Source organism: Ursus maritimus, unplaced genomic scaffold, assembly GCF_017311325.1.
Source record: "Ursus maritimus isolate PB19 unplaced genomic scaffold, ASM1731132v1 scaffold_14, whole genome shotgun sequence".
In the NCBI taxonomy this organism is placed as follows: Eukaryota; Metazoa; Chordata; class Mammalia; order Carnivora; family Ursidae; genus Ursus; species Ursus maritimus.
In genome coordinates, this window is record NW_024423786.1 from 45,848,616 (window position 1) to 45,873,327 (window position 24,712).

General features: G+C 54.1%; 2 protein-coding genes across 2 annotated transcripts in view; both read right to left on the reverse strand.

The window, feature by feature from the left end:
• Positions 1-2,535: 2,535 nt before the first annotated feature.
• On the reverse strand, positions 2,536-21,268 carry RAB8A (RAB8A, member RAS oncogene family). The gene is made up of 8 exons (XM_008706396.2): positions 21,102-21,268; positions 16,632-16,692; positions 14,687-14,747; positions 11,072-11,149; positions 9,437-9,526; positions 8,748-8,813; positions 7,366-7,416; positions 2,536-3,990 (listed from the first exon to the last, which is right to left on the reverse strand). Exons 1-8 carry the CDS (start codon positions 21,223-21,225, stop codon positions 3,898-3,900), a joined length of 624 nt encoding a protein of 207 aa, XP_008704618.1. The 5' UTR covers positions 21,226-21,268; the 3' UTR covers positions 2,536-3,897.
• Positions 21,269-24,119: 2,851 nt separating this feature from the next.
• The window catches only part of TPM4 (tropomyosin 4), a 15,081-nt gene continuing 14,488 nt past the window's right edge, over positions 24,120-24,712 (reverse strand). Inside the window, exon 8 of the mRNA XM_040629123.1 lies at positions 24,120-24,712. This exon is cut by the window's right edge and continues 858 nt beyond it. The gene's annotated coding sequence lies outside the window, so the exon portion shown is untranslated.

Below are 24,712 nucleotides of genomic sequence, written 5' to 3' on the forward strand. Positions count from 1 at the left end.
TGCTACGTAGTCACCCCACTGGGTAGCCTGGGGTGACTTGCTCAACCTCTCTGGGCCTCGGTTTCCTTAACTGTGAAGTGGGCGTGATAACAGCCCTCCTTAATCATGTGATGATGGCAGGTGTGACCACCATCAAGCATGCGGCACGTGGGGCTCAGCTAAGACTAAAATCAGGACTCTTCACCGTGACTTAATCTGCTGCTCTTGTGCCTGGCTGGGGAGACGCAAGCTCGGGCTGCAGACTGCACAGGCTGGGCCGCCTTGGGCCACTTGCGTGACCTCCGTGCCCTCCACAGCCCAGTGAGTCAGCTACCAGCACGAATGATAAGGAGCAAGGCAGTTGGGGAGGGGCTCGCACCTGCCCAAGAGACCCTCCTCCCTTAGAAAACCTGGTCTCATTTGCATGCAGTGCAGTCTCCAGAAACATGGGGTGTCTCAGGCCACTTCTGGCCCCGCCCCCTTAGCCGCTACCACGGAGGGCTCCACCCTGTTAAGCCTGACCCACTTGGGGGATGTGGTCTTACACGAACTGAAGTCCTCCCCTGAGAATGTCACAACAGAATCATCCCCCACCCCTCGGTGACCAGAGTCCTCAAAACTGTGAGCAGACAGATGGCCGCCAGAGGAACTTTTGGAAAAGGACCAGCAGGGGGATATGGGGCTGGGACTCCAAGGCCCCTCCCGCTCCAGTGTCAGCTCTGGACTTTTCACGGGAGGCCTCAGCTGGCGAGTAGAATTTTCAAGGCCCCACGTGGGGTGGCCCTCGGGGTAGGGACCACAGTGCCATCTCAGCCCTGCAGACATGCAGGGGTGGGGCAGTCAGGCTCTGCCAATGCTGAGCTTTACGTGTTTTCAACCATCCTGTCGTCCTACAAGGCTTTCGTTCTACTTATGAATTCATTCACTCCACAAACATTGGCTGAGCCCCACCTGTGGGCACCGTGCTAGGTGCTGGGGATGGAGCAGACAAGACGAGCACTGTCCCTGCCCGACTGGAGCCTGCAGTCCCCGGGGACTTGGTTACCGCCCAAGTCCCCACACGGGAAAGGCTTGTGTAAGAGGGAACGGCAAGGCAAAGGCTTGGTGTAGGAATACACCTGGCAAGCTTGAGGAACAGACGGCTCAGGCGTCCAGAAGGTGGAAATAACTGAACGACCCAGTGGATGAACAGATTGAGAAAACATGGTCCGTGCACACAATAGAATGTTACTCAGCCATAAAAAGGAAGGCAGCCCTGACACACGCTACATAATGGACCTAGAGAACCATGCGGAGTGGAAGAGTCCCACTGCAAAAGGCCAGAGTGTCTCTCTTTTACATGAAATGTCCAGAACAGGAGAATGCAGAGACAAAAGACTAATGGTTGCAGGGGGCTGGGTGGGGGGCATGAGGAGTGACCGCTCGTGGGGACGGGGTGATGAAAACACTCTAGAACGGACTGTGGTGACAGTCGCACAACTCTACGAATACACTGAAGACCGCTTAATTGCACTTTGGTGGGGGGATTGTTCCGTGTGTGAATTACATCTCAATAAAGACGTTATAAAAAAAAAGTCGAGGTGTCATCTCTCCCAGTACAAGGGGACAAGAGCTGAGGAGCCACTCCCCTGCGTGCCACGGCATCGAAGTCCTAGTGACTCTCTGAGGAAAAGGCTGGGTCTAAGGCGGGGAGTGTGGAGTTCAAAGACCCCAGCCCGACCTGGTCGGGAACAATGGGGGCAAAATTGGGGCATCATGGGGCAACTACTTCCAGCTCAGAGCTGAGAGATAGTTCTATGACTTGTGCCCTGTAAAGAGACAAGATGTGAAGAGAGGAGTGAGTTTTCCTCTTGGGGCACAAGACAAATAGTGATGCTAATAGTGAGGATGAGGACCATGATGTCGATGGCAGCTCACCTCTTAGGGCTTCCTAGGCAGCTCTCCCAGTCCGAGATGCGCCGTCTTGCTGGCTTGTGCCTAGTTTACAGACCAGGGGAGTGAGGCTCAGCCCACGGCTACGCTGGGGTGAGGACAGGGGCTTGGAACCCAGCACTCGACAGACGAGAGAACGGAGGGGTTACGATGGGGTCTAATGTTGACCGGGCAGGTTCAGCAGCGAACGTGGTGTCCCACAGTGGTGCTGTGGGTGCATACACCTCTGCTCTCCTGGGGAGGGGGGAGGGCAGAGCTGGGGGTTGGGAAGCTTCTTCCAAGCCGGTCTTGGTCACAGTCTCATCTCCTCAAGAGCTTGGGGTAACTGACCTCCTCTGCTTTGCTCCTGTCTACAACTAGGGTAGGGACAAACCTGGCACACTTGAGGAGTAGATGAGAGCCAAGGCACGCCAAAGTGGAACGGGTCCAGAGGCCCCACTGGCCGGGCCTGTGCTATTAAGTAACAGGCCTCCTGAGGACCCTCGACCCAACACTTGGCCATACCCGTGTACCTACAGGGAACATGGGGACATAAAAATCCATGAACTTTAATCTAGTCCAATCTCTAATTTTACAGATGAAATTAAAACCAAGAAATAAGGTAAGCTGTAAAAAAAAAATCCGTTAACTTTAAAATGAGCTTTAATTTGTTTTCCTTAAGTGCATTTATCGATGTAAACAGAGCATGTTAAGAGATTTCAGGGGAGAGCAGACTATTGCTGGTATGTTGGTTTTAATTCACAAAAGAAAAAACTACAACGCCAATGGCTTGGACTGACAGCAGCTTGGGGGGGGGGCGAAGAGGGGGGAGAAAAAGAGAAAGAAAGGCTCCCGGGTGACGCCCCTCCGACCAGGTCACCTAGCCCCAGTTGCACAGTCTCTACAGGAGGGCAGAGCTGTCCCAACAGAACCAGGTGACAGCAGTTAAAAACCAACTCAGACTGCTCTGCGGTCAGTCCGTCGCCTGGGCCTTGGCCCGCGCCAAGCACTGCCTCACGCTTCCGGCCCGTCCAGCCAGAGGTGTGCACGAACTCCCAGTCGCCTGGGTCTGCCACTGGAAATCAAAGACGAAATCACTTCATGGACACTACAGATCTGGAAAAATAAAAATCTCAGCTAGAAAGGACGTCCGATTTGGAGACAGCGGGAGGGAAGAGGCGTGGGGGGGCTGTTTGGGGGGCCAAGAGGCAGATGCCCCAAGCGCAGGTGGACCATGTGTGGTTGTGTGTTCAGGGTCACCTCTGGCCCACGTGGCGTCCCCTCGGTGCTACCAAGAGGCCCGCTGACCATGCCCGAGGCCTCGCTGGACTGCAGACCAGCACCTGGCTGTGAACAGGAAGGGCCGCCCCATGCTTCTTTCCTCAGGATTTCCGTAATTTGTGCTTCCCTTTGGTTTGGTTTGACAGTTGAGAAGAAGAGAGAGGGAAGAAAAAGAATGGTTTTTGTCACTTGTCCAAAACTGACAGAAGAGGAGAAAGTAGGCGTCAGATGTGCTGGGTGGATGCTTCGTGGGCCCGGCATGCGTCGCCCCGCTCAGGGTGAGGAGCCCGGAACTCCTGGAACCCTCACTGGCCTCTGGGGGCCTGGCTTCTGTGATGGGGATGTGAACGGGCTTTCCGGTGGGGCTTTAGTTGTGTTGCAGTAAGATGAGGATTAAAGGCCTGGAGACGGAGGCCCACCACACTGGCTGATGTCGACGGCCACACCTCAACTCCATCTTTCTCTCTGGTTACACGACGAGAGGGCCCGTTCAGCAGACATTGAGGGAAAAATAGCAAATTCTTAACTTATTCCATCTCCAAAGTTGAAAAAGATCAGACAGTTACTAAAATAAACAATTTCTCAATTGTGTCTGGTGGCCATGGGCTCAGTGGCCGCGGCACGGCAGGGAGTGTTGGAGGGGGAGGGCCCCGGCTGAGTGAGGGGCTCACTCAGGACAGGCACAGTCAGCTCAGCTGAGCGAGGCTCAGAGTAAGGCAGTGTTCCTCACAGAAGAACACATCGGAAAAAGCTGCTCCTCTTCTGCTGGTCTGGTGTGATTTTGACTCCCTGGTTGCTCCCTTGGGGACTGTTGCCTTCCTGAAATGGCAAAAGGTTTTCTGGGGTCATGGCTGAGCATCAGCTCTATGTCTCTTAACCAATCAGCCAACCAACCAATGAACCAACCAACCACCTGTCCGCCAGTCCATCCACCCCTCTGTCCCCTCCCATTTGTCAAACCTCTGTCACCTTCCAACCAGCCAACCATCCAGCTGTCCTTTCCAACTGACTTTTCTCAGACCCACACAACTGCTACCTAGCTCCTCTTTCCAACCATCCATTCCTTCAATCTCGTACTCGCCTGCCCACCCCCCCTCTTCCATTCACCCCTTCAACATCTTCACTCACTTCATCCATCTCAACCTCCTTCTCCTATTTCCTTCTCTCCATCCATCTACCCAACTGTGCTGAGTCCCTTAAAGTGAGGCAGCCTAGGGGCAGCAGAAAGACTGTCCTCTGGGATTGGGGGGCCGGAGAGGGGGGTTGGGTTTCAAGGTCACAATGCCACTCACACCTGGCTGGTCTCCATGTCCCTGTGCCAAGGCTCTGACTCACCACCTCTCCCCTTGTCTACCTTCTGCCCCACAGCTGGTATTGTAGGCCCTAAACTCTAATCTGGTCCACTCAATCCATACTGAAACCCACCCATACTCCCCCATTTTCAGGGGGAATGCCCTAAATCGATCACCCAGCATTTGAAGCCTTTGCCTGTGATCTGGCCCCTGCCTACCCTGGGAACTCAGATCCTATTTTCTCCCATTCCACCCTCTTTGCATGGTTTGGTCCCCTTATCTTTGACTAATTCCATCTCCTCTTTCTGCTCTTAAGTCACACCTGAATTTATTCAAGTAACCATTGAATGCCTATGCTGTGCTAGGCTCTTGTGTGGGCACTGGGCATGTGGTGGTGGGCAAGTGGTCCTGCCTTGGGGAGCTCACACCGTACAGGGCAGACAAACCACGTGGGTCAACAAATAAGCAGTGATTTCCTGTAGCGGCAAGTAATGAGAGACAGAACAGAGGGTGGAGAAGAGTTTTGATGGTGATGTGTGAACAGAGGTGTCGTGAAGTGAGGCCTGGGACAGGCCAGGGGTTGTGGTCAGTGGAAAAAGTGCACCCCCAGATGTCCACGCCCTCATCCCTGGAACCTGTGCAGAAGGCAACCTGACCTGCAGGAGGGACTTAGCACATGTGATTGAGCTGAGATTGGGGGGGGGTGGCCTGGATCATCCAGGTGGGCCCCATCGAACCCTGTGACGCCTCAAAAGCAGAGCAACTTCCCAACTGTGGTGGAGAGTAGGGACGAAGAAGCAGGGTCATAGAGATGCTGAGTGGCTGGCTCAGAAGATGGAGGGAGGGCTCACAAGGCAAGGAATGGCCTCCAGAAGGTGGACAAGGCAAGGAAACAGGTTCTCCCCTGGGGCCTCTGGGGACGAGGGCGCCCCTGCTGACACCTCGGTCTTAGCCTGGTGAGACCCGTTTCCGATTTGCGACCTGCAGAACTTTGACATGCGTGTGTTGCGGAAGCTGCTAAGATTGTTACGGGAATTTGTTGCGGTAGCCCCAGGACGCTGATGCAAGAGGGGAGCACTGCAGGTGGAGGGGACAGTCCGAAGGAACTTGGGGGTCCAAGGAAAAGGAAAGGGCCAGTGTGGCTGCAGCGGACGACAGGGAAGCGACAGGGTGACAAGGTGGAGAGGGCGGCAGCTGCCGGGGCAGCATGGAGTGTGCTCTTGGCGCAGCGAGGAGCGCTGGGCTGAGCAGAGCGGGAGAGCGCCAGAGGTCTGGGAGTAGGGTGGGCACTGGTGGAGCCTGGCTTTCTATGACGCTCCCGAGAGAGAAGACGGGTGAGCAGAGCTGGCCCCATCAGTGCTGCAAGACAGATACGAACTTGCAACTAGGAGATACGTACTTCTGGAGAGCTAATGCGCAGCATAGAGATTATAGCCAACAGCACTGTGTTGACTCTCTTACACCGTGTTATAAACTTCAGAGTTGCTAAAAGACTCGATCTTAATTGTTCTCAACACAAAGAAGGAATGATAATTATGGGAGGTAATAAAGGTGTTAGCTCACGCTACTGCAATGATATTTCAAAATATCAACGTACGAAAACCAACGTATCGTACACCTCAAACTTGCTCGATGTTACGTGTCAATTACATTTCAATTAAAAAGAAAAGGCAGAGAGGAAGTGGTCCCGGGCTGCAACTCTGAATATAAACAAAGGTGTCAGGAAATGAGTAGGAATTTAACTGTCTGTGATTTGCAATTCAGTTCAGAAAAAGAGGAAATGCAAGGACTACGGCTGCAATCAGGGCCTCATGCTCTATGTCGTGGACGGAGGTGATCCACAGGCTGAGGAAAGCAGAGTGTCGCCAGGACGCTTAGCGTACCTGCCAGGGGTCAAGTGTCAGAGGATCACCAAGAATCACGATTTTACTGTCATATTGAAGAGGAAAGAAAGGATAGGAAAATGACACGCTGTTGTTGGTCAGTGTGTTTGTGTATGTGGACTGCTTTCTGTTATGGCTAAAAGGCTGCTACTAAATCGATCATATCCCTTATGATTCCGTTCACAGCACCTCAGAATTACGGAGGCACGTTTTAAATCAGATGTGAACTACCTGAGTGGTGTTTTTCGTCACACGTGCCCTCTTGCGTGACCAGATGGAACCCAAGCGACACATGGATGGCTTTATGCTCTTGTATCAGACAGCGAGCGGTGGGAAAGGGCTGGGAGAGAGGGGCCGCTGGGCTGGAGGCTCTGGGGCAAGACTCCCAGCAGCATTTAGGTGCTAAACACGCCCAAAGTATAGTCGAGTGCGTAGATAAGACCAAAGGCAGCACTAGAAATGCTGAGTGCCTCGGACTATATAACAAAAAAGCCAGAAAACAAACAAAAAGGTGGATTGGGGGGGAGGGATCCAAGCAGGGCCCAGGGCCCTGGGACCCACCGAAGGTCACAGAGCTGTTCCGACCTACAGAATTAGGGATGGACTCATCAAGACGGGAGCCAATGACTGTCAGACACAGCCCTGCAGGTGGCCTCATATGGGGTGCGCTGTGGCTCTGGGCCTGCCTGGGGCTCTTTTGCTAGAGGCGCTCTGTCCTCACGCATGCGGTCTCCCAGGCAGATGGAAAGGGCCCTGTGTCCCCTGCTAGCCCATGTGCACAGCAGGCAGAACCTGGCACGGGGCAGCTCCGAGCCGCGGAGGAAGGATGGAGCAGAGCAGTGCATTCGGGTGCGGACGCCCAAACCTCTCCTGCTGATGCTCGCCACTCTCCCGGAGATGCCCTACTGGGGCTGGCTGCGCCCCGACGAGCAGGATCTGCCCTGGGCTGCATCACAGCACCGAGGATGGCTGGCTCCAACAGGGACCCGTGCAAGGATTCAAAGAGGACATACACTCACCAATTTTTTGTCCATTTTTGCTTTGATGTCTCTGGCGAGAGTGAAAAATGCCTGTGGAATAAGCATGTCGTTAGTGCCCTGGAGCAGGGAGCAGACAGGGGCTTGTTGGTTCCGGGCCACCGCTGTTTAGATGTGGTGGGACCGTGGGGTGGGCAGGGGGGGCAGTGTTAGGTCAGCTCGCTGGGTGTGGGTGTCCCCTGTCCAGCCCCATCTCCTGCCACTGCTGGGCTACTCCTGCCAACCTGGACCGCCACCTTCCCTGAGCCCCTGGGATGTGGTCACACCCTTGACTGCGTAGAGAGGAAACTCAGGTTCAAAGGGGTCAGTGAGTTGTCTGAAGGCACCCAGTACCTAACTGACAAGAGCTGGAAGAATCCAGGAGGAGGACCTAGCTTTCCATCCCCAACTCCTGTGTCCTGTCCACTTTTGTCCCTGCTTCTGATGGTCAGGGGCAGGGCAGAAAGAAAGACAAGCTGTTCTTAGTCAAACAAGCTTCATCTGGGGTCCCTGCCAGCAGGGAGGCCTGGAAGGGCCAGTACCAGGTGAAAGGTTTGTCTCCCCATGCTTGATGAAGACTCGACCTGGCCTCTCTTGGGGGCCACACGATGTGTAAAGTTCTGTTGTGGAAGGTGACTTGGGGTGCTAGGGAAGTCCAAAGCAGGGGGCCTATGGGTCTGGGAGACAAGAGGCTTCCCTAGGGAAGGCTCACTTGGGCAGGGCCCTGAGGGAAAAGGGGATATGAGGAGGGTGCTGCACAGGCCTGGGATGGAGAGTGGTGAGCGAGGCCCAAGCTGTGGGTGGTGCACACGGGCGGGGGCTGGTATGGGAGTGCCTCTGCGCCAGGTTTTTTGGGTTGAGCTCAGGAGTGACAGGGAAGATCCACTTTAGAAAGATCACTGGGGCGGTGGCATGGACGTCGGCAGGTTAGCTGTGAGGCTGGCATCCCCGTGGAGAAGACAGGGTAGCCTGGGCCAAGGCTCAGCCAGGGCCCCCTACTCCATCTGGGCTGTGACTGGGGACTATCTGTGAGGGTGGCACGGCCAAGAGCATAATCTTGGAGCCAGGCCTGGGCACCAGGCAGCTGGGTCGGTCCGAGGCTCAGTTTCTCTGTCTGCAAAACTGTGCCTGCTCCCCAGGGCTGCCCAAGAGCCACTGAGGTAATACCCTAGGGGGCCAGCCGGGGCCTGCACCTGCTTATGTCACAACATGGCAGCGGTTCCCCCAAAGGACCTGGCACATGGCACTGCCCAGAAAGTGCCTCCCGCCCAGCTGGCTGATAACGTAGCCCAGAGCCTGAGGTCAGTCCCTCTGGTAGAGCCTCCCCAGAGGGTGCAGCCTGTCTCTCAGCCCAGAGGGGTCTGTGCTGTGGGCCCAGGACTCACGTTCTCCACATTGATGTTGGCCTTTGCACTGGTCTCCATGAACTTGATTCCGTAGTCCAGGGCCAGCTGTGAGGAAGGCAGACACACACGTGCACCTCAGCCACCAGGTGCCCCTGAACCCCACAAACCACCCTGAGTGGGGAGCAAGGAAGTTGGGGTGGGGGGCTCTCAGCGCGTGGATGTGACCTCCTGGGCTGCTCCCTCAAGACCCCATGGAGAGCAGGTGGTAAAAGGGTGAATGTCTCTGGTAGGAAGATGGAGGGGGCCTGGCTCAAACCACGGCTCTGCCCTCTGCTCCCTGCGGTCTCCACAGGCTCCCATCTGACGCTGTATGGGAGCACGCAGAGCACACCCCAGAAGCCCTTGCGCTTGCAGCCTTTAGACTGAAGCCCAACTGGGTGAGTGCTTTCCATTCTCTCTTCCCAAACTAAGCACCATACCGGGACAACCAACATGTCCCGGTTTGCCTGGCAAAGTCCTGAGTCTCAGACCCCCTCAGTTTTGTACAAGCCAGGATGGCAGGTCACTGTATGCTCACAAAGACTGTGAAGGAATCTCCCCCAAAGCTCACTCCATCAGCGAGCAATCGGGGACCCCTTGGGGCAGAACAGGCCTCCATGCAGAGAACCCTAAAACCCCGAGGTCCCTCTGCCACAAGGCGCCAGGCCCACGCCGGTTGCCGCGCCCACCTTTTTTCCCCGTTCCTTGGAAACTTGTCTCTTGTCGTTCACATCACACTTGTTCCCAAGTATCATCTTTTCGACATCTGCAGAAGCATGCTGGGGGGAGAGGTAGACAGGGGAGGTGAGAGGTCAGATGGGACTACAGGCCAATACATGGTGTGTCCCAAAATCAGTGTGGTGGGCCAAGACTGCTAGCACACCCTTGTACAGGTGACAAGCTGAAGCTCGGAGGCTGAGTGGCCTGTCCCATGTCACACAGCCAATACAAGAGCAGAGTCCAGGTTCTAACACTCTGACCAAGCACACACATTCTGGCTCCTGGGGACAGCTCCTCCTTGGGCTGTGTCACCCAAGCTCCGAGGCCATCCTTGGGCTCCTGGCAGGGTCTGGTCTATAGGAGGCAAGCAAGGCTGGGCTATTTACCCCCTGCTCGCCTCCCTCCTTTTCTGGCTCCTCTGCCGGAGGTCCCAGTTGCTGTCCTGGGACCTTCTGCCCCACTCTAGCTCACTCTGTTTGGGCTCTGGAAGTGGGTGATGCCTGTTTGGGGTGCCCCCCCCAACCGGGGCCAGCCCTGGGTACTTCCCCATCCCCTGGCACTCCCACGAATGCCCCCCCATGCCTGAACAGGGTTCCTTCTCCAACCTTTTCCCAGGCCCCAGTGGAGGGGTCTGTGCTTCCTGAAGGACCAGGGTATGGAAAAGGACCTTTTTTGTGTAGCTCAGATCTGGTCTTGGTGAGACACGCTGCACTGCTCCCTGCCTAACGTCCTGCTAACTGCAAGACCCCCTATGGCCCACTGGCCAGAAACAGTGAGTTTCCACAAAGACCAACATGAGCAGTTCCTTGTCCTCAGCCAGGGCCCAGCCCCCCGCCAGCCAACATGGGGCTGTCAGGAAGGCAGCCTGGTGCCCCTGCTCATAGACGCCAGCGGCAGCATGACCTTCGGCCGTGGCTTTATGGATGGCTAAAGTCCTCTGGCTGCACCTCAGACCCGAAGACCCACCTGATGAGTCATCAGGAGCCTCAAGTGCCATCATCCAAGGCTTTGTGGGTGACAGCAAGCTCTATGGGGAGCCAGAAGGTGAGGACACCAGCTTTGGGACAGGGAGGTGGGGCTAGCTGCCTTCTTTTCGCTCCTTGGTTCTGAGCTTTCCTTCTCAGCCAGCTGCAGTTGAAGAGCCACTGGCCTGAACACGGGTAGCTTAAGCCAGCTCCCACCCTGCTCCGCTGAAACTCAGTACAATCTGAAATGCCTTACCACCATGTCCACCAAACACAAGGGTCATGTCTATTCTAGAACCTTCCTTTTCTGGAAAGCACCCAATGCTCATGGTAATCGAGAGCTTGGATACCTCTTCTCTTGTGACTGAGAACACTGCCCAAACCCAACAGTCCCTCTGAGGAATGGGCTCTCAGGGCCACCCTATGAAGAGGCCAGGCCCATGTGTGGTCTCCAGGGTCAGCCGCCTGGCTTCCAGTCCCCATTCCTGGTATGTCCTTAGCTACAGGGCTCTTGGCAAGTGACTTCCAGGGGTCTCTGCGCCTCAGTGATCTCATCTGTGAACCAGGCAGCTCTGGGGTGGGGACTGAGGAGAGGACATGTATGCAGTTCCTGTGCATGTAAGCAGTTGCAAGCCTTACCTCCTCAATGTTCCGAATCCAGTTCCGGATGTTGTCAAAGGATTTCTCGTTGGTGATGTCATAGACCAGCATGATGCCCTGAGTGGAGGGAGACAAGACATGCACGCTGGACAAGCCGTGAGCTGAAGGGGTGGCCCCCAGCAAGGTGGGGTGGCCAGGACCAACCCGAACAGGACACCCTTCCCACTAACTCCCTCCACTCCACCCCTGGGGCTCTTCCTTCTGCTGGACTGCAGCACCAGCTCCTCTCTGGTCTCCCAGGCTCTAGTCCTTTCTACCCGGCCACCAAGGTGACCCTTCACCCTGCAGACCAGATCCCATCACACCCATGCTTACAAACGAGCTCTGCAGGCTCCCCAGTGCCAGCAGGGTAAGTATGGCCCACACCCTGGCAGCCCTCAAGGTCCTGCCGACCTCCCAGCCTCATGTCCCACAGCTCCCTGCCCTGCATGCTGTGTTTCACGGCCCCAGTGACCACTAGGCTCCCCCTCACGTCCACCCTCTGCATGCTCAGCCTCCTCCACACCCTCCCTCACCCCACTCTGCCCGAGTCTCCTCTGGGTGCTCCAGCATGACCTCTCCTCTGGCACCTACTATGTGCCAGGTACTGCAGTAGGGTCTCCCTGAACCCACACAGGTCCTGATCAGATGGGTGCCACTCTGCAGATGAGGACCTTGAGGTGGGGGTATGCCCAGGCCCGTCTCCCATCCCATGAGAGAGTAAAGGGCACAACTGGGGCCTAAACCCTGGATGGCCTGATCCTGACACCCTTGTGCATTCCAGTGACTCCACCTAAGTGGGGGCCAGCTTGGAGCATGGGGCTGGGCAGCACTGAGGCCCCTAAGGTTCCATAACCAATGCATGAGCACCCAGGGGTCCTGAAAGACCTGCAGAGTGAACCCACCTCCACCTGGGCTCATGATCTTGCTGTCACTGAGCAGGGCAAATATCCTTGTTTGATACAAGGGAAACTGAGGCACACAGAAGTGACCTTTAAGATGGAAGCCCAGGTAAGGCTAACTCTGAAGAAGCTGATCACACCAGCTCCCATTAGGAACGTCCCTGGGCCCTCATCAGCAATGCTGAGGGCCACCTTTGAGGCCAATGGCCCCTGCTGTCCTGCCCTGGCCTGGCTTACTCTAGTCCCTCAGCCTACCCTCCAAGGGCCCAGCCCTGCACCCATGACCTCTGGCGCTGGCTAAGAAATCTCTGAGGCTGCCTGAGTCTGCAGAGTGAGAACATGGGCTGTGGGGGGTGGGGGGATCATGGGGAGGATGTGTGACAAAACCTCAAAGACGGGGTGAGACAGCCACCACAATCCCGAATCCTGGCCATGAACCTGAGGGGATGCACAGCGGCCTCGTAGCCTTCCACAGCTACGGCCATGGCCAGGACCCCTCAAAAATGCCATGTGGGGGCCCTTTCTCAGGGCTCTCTTGGGGAGACTGAACAGAGGCCACTTGAGGGATAACTTGAGGGAGATTTTAGCAGCCACGCTGTCTACCACACCCCAGCCAAGGCCAGCCTGAGCAGAAGCAGCTGCCCTCTGGCCATCAGGGGCAAGAAATGCCACAGGGTCCTGAGGCCTTTCCACTTGTTTATCCAGGGACTGGCCCCTCTGGTGGCCCAAAACTCTGGCCACCACCAAGCTGATACTACAGGCTCAAGATTCCAAGGTCCCAGATATGTACCAAGAGGTACAAGCAGTGGGTAGATCTCTATCAGGAAAGAGAAGTCCCTAGAAAACACGGGATCACCCTATTCCAGGTTTTCCCAGAAACTCTCCTTGGAGCTGCAAATTCCCAGCCCCCGTTGTGCACAGCTCCCCGTATCGGGTTGTAAGCTCATGATGGGACAACAGACATCAAGTGTTGCCCAAATTTGGAACCCAAGAGTCTAGTACTATGCAGGGAGAGGATGATGGCTTACATGGTGGCAATGTTCTCTGAGCTGTCCCATGAGGTTACCACTGGCCACACATGGCTCTGGGGGTAGCTAAAATGCAGCTGGTATTACCGAGGGGCTGGATTTCTTAATCAATTTAAACTCAAAGAGCCACCTGTGGTTGCTGGCTTCTATATAGGTTAGCACAGATCTAGGACTGGAAACCACAAACACCTTGGGGCTGGACAAGGCCACACAAATGGCTCAGCCTAGTGTCACCAGGGGCTGACTGAGGATGTGGGCACTGGAGACAGCCAATCAGTACTGGCCCAGCCATCCACCCTCTGCCTGAACTTAAGCAGGGCACGAAACTGTGCTGAGCCTCAGGTCCCCCATCTGTAAAATGGGGATAACCATGGCACCCATGCTCAGGGGTTAATGGCCAAGACCTGGGCCCTGTAGCTGGCCCAGGAAGGGGCTCAGTGAATGGGGCAGTGGGGGGCTCTTTCTTTTTTTTTTTTAATTGTAAAATTTTTTTATTGTTATGTTAGTCACCATACAGTACATCCCAAGTTGGGGCTCTTTCAAACCAGACAGGGACGGGGCCCACCTGAGGCCACACAGTAGAAGCTCCCCCAGGACCCCAGATCCCCAAGGCCCCTGCCCCACTACAGCACAGCAAGGTGAGAGGAAAATGAGTAAATAAATTTTAATGAGGAGCACTAAGGTTGCAACCCACATGACTGAATTTCTATTATGTTTCAGAAGCTGTGTGGGATACTCTAAATACTTAATGGCTCCATTCATTTCTGCTGTCTGCCAGTATTTCCTGAACACCCACCACATACCCAGCATGGTCCTGGGCACAGAAAATGAAGCAGTGACCAAGACGTGGCCCTGCCCTCACAGAGCTTACGGTCTAATGGAGGCAACAGGCATCTATACAGTTATAGGATGGGGTGTACACTGGGAAGGGCAGGGTACAGTGGGAGCTGGAAAGGGGGAGCTGGCCATCTATCCTGGAACACAGTCTGTTCTCTGTTCCACTTTCCAAGTCAGGAGACGGAGCTCAGAGGGTGACCCAAGGCGCTGAGCCAGATTGCAGGTGTCTGCCTCCCTCTCCCTCTGGCCCAAGCGCTTGGCTCTGTACCCACCTCACAGGTAGACGACCTGCTCAAAGCCCTCGAGGGCAGGAACTCAGCCCATTCCAGGTCCTCCTCTACATCGAGCTCAGGCCTGGCCTACAGAAGGGCTCGGTAAAAGTACTCGAGCGATGAGGAACGAGTCTTCCTATCACATCACCCTGCCTCTGGCCCAGGTGAAAAATATAACGGCCAACAGCCCAGAGCAAGTCAGCTCCTGGATGATCTTCAAGTTTTCAGTAGCAGATTCCATAGAGACTACGTGGGCCACGTGAATACTCCTAAGTGTTGGGGCATGCCATCTCCAATTTCACTGACCTCACCTGGAAGAACCGGCTTCCTGGGTCTTCCCTCATTCCCAAAGAATTAGGTTTCCTTAAATCCTGCATTGTCTCTAAAGCAGAAGGGGATGTATGTGGGGGCAGGGGCAGGGTACACAGTCTTCTGAAACTAACCTGGGACTGAGGACCCCTGAGAAGCCCAAGCATGGACTCCCCAGAAACACCCAGGCTTTGGTATTCAAGATGGCGATGTTCATTTTGACTTTAAAAAAAACAAACAAAAAAAGAAACAAAAACCAATCCATACCATTGCACCCCTGTAGTAGGCTGTTGTGATCGTCCGAAACCGTTCCTGACCAGCTGTGTCCCTAAAGCAGAAGAAGGGATACTAGTGACAGCAACCATGAATAATCATTACAGTGGGAACAGTGGACATTTACCCAGGATGGACACCCACTTTCTCACAGGTTATTTCCTGATTCATCGTCCTGCCGTGCGGCACCACCCCCATCCTCCCCATTCTTACTGAGAAGGCAACGGTGACTCCAGAGGTGTTAAGGACCCAACCCACTGGGAATAAAGTCATGTCCCATCTCCCCCCGTGATTCCTCTGTTTCCTGGGGATTCTGCCCAGAGCTTCTGGGTCACCAAAGAGCCAAGGTCAGATACTATCTGTGAAAGTCCAGGGCCACATAGGGCTGGAAAGAGCTGGTTACATGGCGAGTGGGCCGAGCTGGGCAATCTCGGTGGGGCCCCGGAAGCACTTCTGGACTTGCTGCTTTGGTGGAGGCCAGGGAGAAAGCCCTTTCTCATTGCTGCAGGGGTGACACCAGGGTGAGACACGCCGTGCCCAGCCTAGCTCCTGGCATGGAGAGCATTCAGTGTTTGGGATAAAGGGGACTTCACTGATTGGTGGCAGGGCCAAGGCAAGACCCAAGTCTTTTGTCTCTGGACCCAGGGTTCCTTTCACAACCCTGTACCCCCTTCCTCCCCAGCCGAGGGCTCTGCCTGTCTGGACCCCACAGAAGCGCCTCACTTGGGGCTCTGCTGACTTTCTGACGCCAACAGCAGGTGACGTTAGTGGTTATGAACATTTTATTCCCAACCATGGCCCTTGTCTAGAAAAGTGTTATGAAAGTCACTAACCCCGTGTAGACTGCTAAGAGCAGAAGAAGGAAGAGAGGGGAAGAGGAAAGCAAAACTTCTGCCTGCTACCACAGTGTCACTTTGGACTTCGGGCACCGAGGCTGCTGGGAGCCACGTGTGGTAGGTGCAGGTACTTCTAGAGGCAGTCAGAAACTGCCTGATTACCAACAGACAAGGTGTTAGGCCTCATCCAGATTTGGACTCCGGAGTTCGAGTCAAGAGGTGAATGCCACGGAAACCGAGGGGATGCACTCGGCAAGCAGGGCAATGCTTGCGCTCTGACGCTGGGGTGAGGGAGACAGGCTGCAGGGAAGGTGGCTCTGTGGCCCATCTCAGAGCACCCCATCTCATCACAGGTGCTTGCTGGGACCAGGACACTGTACCAACCTCTCAAACAGGACTTCTCTTGAACTTTGCTCAGGACGCATATTCCCTTTCAGTGACGTGGCTATAAGGAGGGACTCCCCTCCATCTGACCATCTGTGCTCAGCCTTCCCGGTGTCATGGGCTACAGACCACAGTCAGCGTCAGTGACAGGGACTCACAACATCTCTAATTTTATGTATCACAAGAAATCAGCCCCAGATAAGTAGAACAGAAATGGGTCTCACCATTGGGCCCAGGCTTCAGTTTATTTTTGGTTCTGGGGTTTCGGGTCTGCATGTTAGAGAAGTAAGGCCTGGGCTTCCCCAGGACAGAAAAGAGGAAATGATGTCTGGCCTCTTTCAGCGAGCTGATAGGCTCAAAGAGGAAATACTGGGCTGGGGAATTTCGCTGCCCCGCAGCCTTCACCACTGCCCAGGCACAGAGGGCGCTCTCCAAGTTCAATGGAAGTAGGCCACCGGGAAGCCCAGACCCAGCTGTGCCCACATCGGAATGCTGAGCTAACCAGGACTGGCAGCTATGTCCCCAGAAGGTGCTGACACAGACTCCAGGCCCCAGTAACCAGCAGAGCACAGTCTCTGGGGTTTCTGAAGAAAGCCTGACGTGTACACCTAGGCACAAAGAGATGGAGGCCACGGTCACAGGGAAGGGGAAAGAGGCACCACGGCTTCTGGCTCTAAGAGCTCAAGGGTGAAGCGGCTGATGGTGGCAACGACTCTTACCATATCTGTAGCTTAATTCTCTTGCCATCGAGCTCTATGGTCCGAATTTTAAAGTCAATTCCTGAAAGAAAAGAAAAAAAAAAAGGCACATCACTGTCAGCCCATTTCCCAAGCACTGCCCACCTGTGCAGGTAACAGCATCCATGGCTTATAGAGCACCTGTCTGCACCAGGCACAGGGGATCTCAGAATCTCCCACAACAAATCTGGGGGCACCTGGAGAGCTTTCTCTTCTCGTGCAAGGGGAGGCTGAGGTTCAGAGGGCAGACACAGCTGCCCAGAGTGAAGCCGCAAGTGGCACAGCTGGAGGGCAAACCAGGTACTTCAGGTGCCAAAGCCCTGTTCTACCCCCTCTCCCCACTGGGCCACCTCTCGGAGTGGGCCTCCATAGAACACTTTGCAGGCCAGAGCCCCATGCTTCTCGCCACCCAGCACACAGGGCATGGAGCCCCATGACACCCCACAATGTCACTCCCACAGCCTCCAGGCCTCCAGCTCCCCCACCTGCTGTCCCTTCTCTGTGGGTGGTCCCCACCCCGGCCGCCTGTCAGCCCAACAAACTTTCTCCTTTAGGACATGCTGGAAGGTTACCTTCCAAGAAGCTTTCCTGGCCTTGCCCCCTTGTCCCCTTTCCCCAAGACCAGGGTGACCTCTCAGCCTCTTCAACTGTTCTCCAGGTTCCTACTCCCCCCTCAGTCCCCTCCCAGGCTTTCCAAACCACATTCAACCATGTCACAAAGCTAACCTCTGTTCCAGACCTTCCAGTGTGTCCACCAACGGATGGATGAACAACATGGGGTCCATCCATACTACTACTCAGCCACGAAAAAGAACAAAGCCCTGACACATGCTGCAACATGGATGAACCTTGAGAACATCACACCGAGTGAAAGTCGCCGGGCATGAAAGGTAACAGAGCATAGGACCCCATTCTTATGAACTCTCTGGGACGAGGCAAATCCAGACGAACAGAAAGGAGATCGGTGGTCGCCATGGGTTACAGGGGGAAAGGGAAATTCAGGGGCTTGACTAAGGGGAATGGGGTTTCTTTTTCTCATAACAAAAATGTTCTAGAATTGGCTGCGGTGATGGTTGTACAACTCTGTGAATATACTAAAAGCCGCTGGCTTGTATGCTTTAAATGGGTAAACGCTATGGTTCACGAATTATACCTCAATAAAACTGTTAAAAAACAAACAAACAAAAAAACCACTTTCCACTGGCTTCCTACCACCCCGTTGGCCCCAGAATAAAGTGAGAAGAGTTGCGTGTGTGCTCCCAGGTCCTGCCTAGCCTAGCCACCTCTCCGTACCCGCGGCTCATGTGACTGTTTCCTAAATATCCCAAGTACGATCCAGTCTCAGGGCTCTCATGCCTGCTCTTCCCGGTTCTTGCAATGTTGTTTCCTTCCACAGCTACCTGGCTCCCTCCACCTGGGAGCCTTCCTGACCATCTTCACTCTCTCTCCTCCCACTTCTTTTTCTTCTTCATGCGCTTATCCCTGACATTGTCTATTTGTTTATATGCTCCATGGACCTTGGGATAGAACTTGCCCACCTGAATGGCCTGCATGGAGGGCAAACAGCCCAAATCTCCACCCATAAAGCCTTGACCCCTCAGAACTGATGATAGGGATGCTAATTGCATCCCTGCCAACCTCAGGAACTGTCCAGGGGCCACAGGGAATATTAGCCTGCACTTGAAATTTGCCCACTAGAACATAAACTCCAACAGGGCACGGATTCTCACTCATGGCTGTTTCCAGTAACTCAGCATGGCAGAGGCCAACTACGTATTTGTTAGAAGCTGATCGCCCAGTCCTGCACACACACCTTGACCACAGTCCTTGCTACATTTCTGTTTCCTTCTGATTCATCCGAGTCATCTCTGCAGCCCCTGCAGCCCTGCTGGCACACGGCAGGTGTCCAGGAAAGATGGCAGGACAACAGAACTAAGAGCAACGGGGTCTACGTGGTGCTGCGTGGTTTACAAAGCACTTTGATGCTACGCCATCTGTCTCCCTGAAGGAATGAGTGAATGGGGCCCTGAGGAGACGGTGGAAGCAGAGCCAGGCTGCGAAGAACCAATTCCAGGAGCCACGGGGCCAAGTTCACACCACAAATGATCGATGGAGCTTATGAGAATAGGCTTTGGTAGGAAACAAACAGCCACTTAATCCCTGATCTATAAAGAAAACCCAGAAGTACACTTAGTGCCAACAGAGAATCACCTTTATGCATTCAGTTGTATTTCAGGACTAAGAGGCCCAGTGCTGTTCCTGCCTAAAATACCACCCACCTCCTGTCACAGATGCACAGGGATATAGAAAATCAAGAAGCACCATTTCATCAGCAAAGTCCCACAGCATCACTCTGTCCTCTCCTCTTCTTGGGTTTCATTAATATACCAAATTTAATTAGAAGTGTAAATTTTACAAGGCTAAGAATTATGAGGCCATTACTTCAAGGTCAGGATGAATTTAATTTTCTTAGAAGACAGAGGCCTGCAGGAAAACTACAAATGTAATGAGAATACCAAGGTGGGAGGGAGGGATTCTGGGTTCAAGGGCCACCTCTACCTCCCCAGGTGACCTTGCCCAAGTCATGTCTTTGTCTGGAAGTGGAGGCCAGTCTCCTCAGAGCCCTAAAGTGCTAGCCTGGGTCAAGAATTAGGAACCAAACAAAAAAGCCCAATCCCTGAATTGATCTCACTAGTGCTTGTGCTGAACAGGAAGCTTCTGATGCTGGGAAACTGAGGTCTGGGTTGCCAGCCAGCCACAGTCTGCCAGGAGTTAACATCACTTCCTGATTGGTGGAGACACAAAGGTTATCCCGAAGTTTGACCTTGGGGTGGTAGAGGGGGAGGAATAAGAAACATCTGTGTCCAAGGATGGGCTGCTGTCACTATAGGAGCCATTATGCTTCCTCCAGGCCGCCTCTGGCCATGATGACAACCCCTTCCTCACTGTACCTTTCTGATCCTCAATCATCTAGGGCACTGGTCAAGGCAGAAAGCATTACTCCTAAACTGAAGAAACAGGGCTCACAGAGACTAAGTGCTTGTTCAAGGGCAAACAGCAGCTGGAAAGCAGGCATGGCCATTTCCAGTCCAATTCTCTCTACTCTGCATCCGGCACATAAAAGTGCAGCTCCTGGAGGAGGGCACAGCTGGAAAGAGCAGCTCCTCATGGGGTTCAGGGAGATAGGTGACAGGGTTCAAGTCACACCGTGGTAAAGCAAAACCTGGTCCCCAGGTTTTCCCCATTCAGAATTAACTCCTGGGCATGGTGACCAGTCTGGAGCAAGGCTGCATAGCTCACACGCCACTCCACTTGATGAGTGTTACTTTCAGGTCAAATGTTTTCACATGGGCAATGGCTGTTTTTGTGGCATGGGGAGAAGTCAGCTCCACTTTTGTGGATTATCAGAACTGAGAAGCAACAAGCCAATTCTGTTCAACCACAATGTGGGCTGGCTCTGCGGGAAAGGCCGTTCTGCAAAGTGACAACCGGTGTCCTGGGCCTCAAGATAGGGAAGTCAGGGCTGTCTGTGGCAGCGGCTGATTCTGGTTTCTCACTGAAGTTTTTATCTGGCATCTCCTTGGTGATGACAAGTCCTAGGACAGGCAGCTGTCACTCGCCATTGCTGTCACCCTCAAGTGATGGAAGGTTGGGCAGAGAAAGCCTCCAGACTCCTTCTCACCATTCCTTCTAGAGGAAACTCGCCCGTGGGGGAAACAAGGTCAGGGAGAGGGGCTTAACCCCTGAACATTCCAGAGGAAAAGAGCAGGAGAGAGCTGATTTAGAATTCTGGCTCTCAGATGGACCAGCTGTGCTTGCTGGGGGTGTGCTCACACCTCTCTGGGATGGTTGAGCCTTGAGTTTTGGGGTTAGACCCACATGGATTCAAAGTCCATCTTTGCCACCTGCAGACTGTGACCTTGGGTGAGTCTTGTCCCTCCCCAAGCCTCAAATTCCTCATTTGTGAGACGGGCTCATAAGGGCACCTAACACTGCAAACTGAAGAGTGTGATAATGCACATAAAGCGCCTAGCACACAGTAAATGCTTAAGAAGGTCAGATGTCATAGGCCTCTTCCTATGGCCTACTCCCCAAGCCTGTTTCACTTCTGCAAGGCGGGGACTCCAAAAGAACAGCTCCGAGGGCTGCTGTGTGGACAGAACGAGATGACCGGCGCCAGGACCCCAGCCCAAGACACACACTTCCTGACGAGCAGGCTAAGGGTTGGAGCCTCAGTCTCCCTATCTGCAAAATGGGCACTTAGTTCTCTCCCCCCCAAAGCCCAGGAACCTCCGAAAGGCGGCGACGGCGGCTGCTCTTCTCCCCTCCGGTCCCCTCGACCCTCTCAGATCCCTGGATCCGTCCGGCCCAGCCGCTCCCTCAGCCCCAGCCCTTCAGGGGCGCGCCCGGCCCGGGCCTCCGGCGTCCCCGGCCGCTCCCCGGCCCCGCTACCTATGGTGGAGATGAAAGTTGAGTTGAAGGCGTCCTCGGAGAAGCGGAACAGGACACAGGTCTTCCCCACCCCCGAGTCCCCGATCAGCAGCAGCTTGAACAGGTAATCGTAGGTCTTCGCCATATTACACTCTCTCCCCGACGGGAAGTGCGGCCAGCGCCTCGCCACTGGCTGCTAGTCCCGTCCATCAGCGCCGAGCCCGCCCCCTATTGGCTCGCGGCCCGCCGCGCGTCACCGCGGCCGTCGCCCGCTCCCGCGCCCCGCCCGTCGCCGGGAGACGTGGGGAAGGGGCGAGCAAGGCGCGGTGCCGGAAGCGGCCCGGGCGCGCCGCTAATTGGTCGGCGCTGGGGACAGAGAGGGCTCCAATTGGCCAACAGTGAAGAGTCGAGGGGCTTCAAATGAAGACCAGCGGGGGCGTGGTATCCCGGGTCCCCGCCTTCTTCCAGCGACTCTGAGGCGGCCCCGCCCCCCGGTGGGAGGGGGAGAGGACGGGGAGCGCCGCCAACGGCTCCGCGCTCCCGCAGCTCGGGGGCGGAGCTCAGGGCGCGGGCGTACGCGGGCCAGGGAGACCGTTAGGCGCCAGCAGAGGGCGCACGCGCGGCGGGGTCTTCGGCTCCCGCCCTCACGGCCTGCGCATCCTCCGTAGGCGCCGGGAAGAACGCGGGAAGGGACAGCGGTGGTGGCTGTGTTGTCTGGAGGCCACTGCGTCAGGCCAGAGGGAACCGAGGAGGAAAGGACAGTGGTGACGCCCGTCATAGTCGAAGCGAGGACCCCTCGAGACGTCCTCCGGAATCTCAGCGCTGGCCAGGGGACTACTTAGTGTTACCCAGTCCTCCGCCACCTGAGCGGGTTCACCACCACCAGCTGCGCCGAGGCCCGCGGGGATTCCTCGCGACGCGCCCTCGGACCTGATTAGAGATTGTCCAGACCACTGTCTGCCTTCAGCTATCCCCCAGAGCCTTGGCCGCCCCAACCCAGTCAGCCGCCGAGGGAGCTAGGGTCGTGAGGATCCTAGGTGATCGTTTCGAGCGTTGTTCTTTGCCTGCAGGTGTTGTCCGCTATTAAAAAAATACACAGAAAGTAGTTAATCCCCACCCTAAACTGGGGTCTGTATTGGGTTTCCTGCCTTTTTATGGTGGGAAAACCGAGGCCAGAGCTTCAGTGATTTTCCCAGGCTCCAGGATGGGAGGTTGGGTCCCAGCTCGGACGCGCAGGCTTCGGAGGCCGGAGATCACCAGGGTTTCCTGCGGGTCAGAAGTGGGCCATGCAGTCGCTTGGGCGTCGGAGAGGCGTCTACACTCGCGGCCGTGGCCGCCCCTCCTCAGCCCACCGCGAATCTGACGCCGGGGGGAGAGGGTTTCAAGTGGAGCCGCCGCGGATGTCGTCCGTGCCACTGGCTACCTTCCTGGGACGCTCCCCATTCTACTTGCTTTTTTCTTCCGTCGCCCACACCTCCCCTTCTCTGGGTGCTGCTTCTCAGATTGCGTTGCAGTCTTGGGGTCCTTTAAGAGTTCCCCGTGGTCCCAGGTCTGCTCGCACTCTGGGGGAGCTCGTTCGCTCCTGCGGCTAGTATCTCTGAACGGGTGATTCTTTCAGGAAATCCACAGCCCGGCCATCCTTGTCTCCAGCCACTTTCTGGATCTGGCAGAGGTACTTCAACATGTCCGCAACTGAACGTGGCAACTTCTACTCAAACTAGCCTGGCCCGAATTCCCTCCTGAGTGAAACCGAAGTCATCCTCGATACCGCCCTTTCATCCCCGCACATCTTAGCTCTAGATAGTTGTTGACCCTTGCTCTTCTCTCCAGTGGTCTCCCTGATTATTCTGTTCTTTAATTCTGATTGCACTCTGCAGTGTGTTCATTCTAAAACACTTATCCAGTACCCATCCAGGGTCTGTCAGGATCAGGCTTTCACCATCTGGCCCTAAGCTCACCCTGTGTTCCACATACACGTCATGGGATTGGGAACTCCCGGAGATGGGAGATCAGTTTAACAAACATTGAACACTTCTGTTAAGTGCTGAGGCATGAGATTGACTGTTACAGTATCCTGAGATTAGATTATAGCCCAAGGGGGTAGGCAGGAGGGAGAGAAGGAACTTCAGTCTAGTAATGGTAGAGCCCTTAGAGAAAGCAATTATGCTTTAGTCATTGATATTCCCTGCATCTACCATCTAAACAAGCTCACAGCATCAGCTAAATGTTGAAATCATATGAAGGAAATGTTTTTAATTATACTTGGTGACAAAAAATTGTTTGCATACCACATTAATGTTTTAAAGGCTTTCATTTCTCTTTTTGATTCCCTACCCCACTTCCCCAAGATCAGATCTTGAGGCAGATAACAGAGCAATTCAGGTAGTGAAACTGCAGTCATCTTTGACTTTCTTCTTTAAGTACCTGCCAGGTGGTCAGCTGTCTTAAGACTACTTCCTCCAGATTACTTCTTCCTTTTCATTCCATGGCAAGCACTACCTGGGATTAATGCAACATCCTCGTAACTAGCCTTTCTGCCTCTAGTCTGGCCCTTCCTGAAAATAAGTGGATTTTCCTAATGTGTTTCTTTGTTGATTAGTCTTCAGCGACTCTCCGTTCCTGACCAAATTAAGTTCAGGCTCTCATCAGTATGGACCCAGCTTACCGTCCAGCTTTCCTACTTCCTTCTTTTATATATGCAACACACAGAAGCCTTACGCAGGCAAGCCTTGTGCTTTCCTGACTCAAGCAACAGAGACCATTTTCCCTGCTCCTGTCTCATTGATTAAAATTCTAGTTATTCTTCACAGCCTGGCTCAGGAAGGACGGGGTTTAACAAAGGACAGGAGCTTTTGAATTACTGAGGCAAAGTGCTCTCACTTGAATAGAGATCATAATCCTTATATGAAGTCATGGTATAATGCAAGTAACATTTGTTAATGATCTTGGCACGGTTATCTTTCCCTCCCATCCCATCAGCGTTCATTGAACCAGAGTACCTTCAGTATCCCCCCAAACACATTCTGAGGTTCACACAAATTACAGTTTATGTAAAAATTTATTTGACCAAAATGTAGAAAAAGTGATACTATTACATATGATACAGTTGCAAGAATCTAAATGAAAAGTGTGGGTTTTATTCAATTGCACAATTTGCTAGTGTACCTTCCGGGTAGTGTGATGCTTAATAAATAGGAGTGAGGGGCAGAGGATTTGGATAAGCTAGAAGCAGGGTGATTTTGTCAGAATTGTAAACTTGAGTTGGCCCCCACATTGCTGGGGAATGTGGAATGTTTCAGCTCTGAGATGTTAACCAAGAAAGCAGAAATATAACAAAGCCAAAATGTGCAGCCCTGCCTACAAAATACTCCATATCCAGTTTAATCAGGAGTTTCTTGGTCTTTTATTAACTTGGTCCTGAAGAAGGAATTAAAGTCCTACATAAGTAAGTCTTCAGTCTGCCATTCCCTGAAGTATAAAGGAGATGAAGCTACAGGCCAATTACTTTATCTCTATTTTGCTGTCAAAGGCCCCTTCTGCTCAATATTTGCTAACAACTGCTCAGTTATTGATGGCTAGTGGTCTTCTTGATAGGACTTCTCTGAATAAGACTGAATTCTACCACATTCATT

Excerpts from the sequence above, each read along its gene's own strand:
- RAB8A (XM_008706396.2), bottom strand. The coding sequence starts at position 21,225 with ATGGCGAAGACCTACGATTACCTGTTCAAGCTGCTGCTGATCGGGGAC. Across the intron at positions 11,150-14,686 it reads CCTACTACAGGGGTGCAATG|GGCATCATGCTGGTCTATGA; the intron begins GTATGGATTGGT and ends CCCTCCACTCAG. Across the intron at positions 7,417-8,747 it reads CCAACATCAATGTGGAGAAC|GCATTTTTCACTCTCGCCAG; the intron begins GTGAGTCCTGGG and ends CTTATTCCACAG.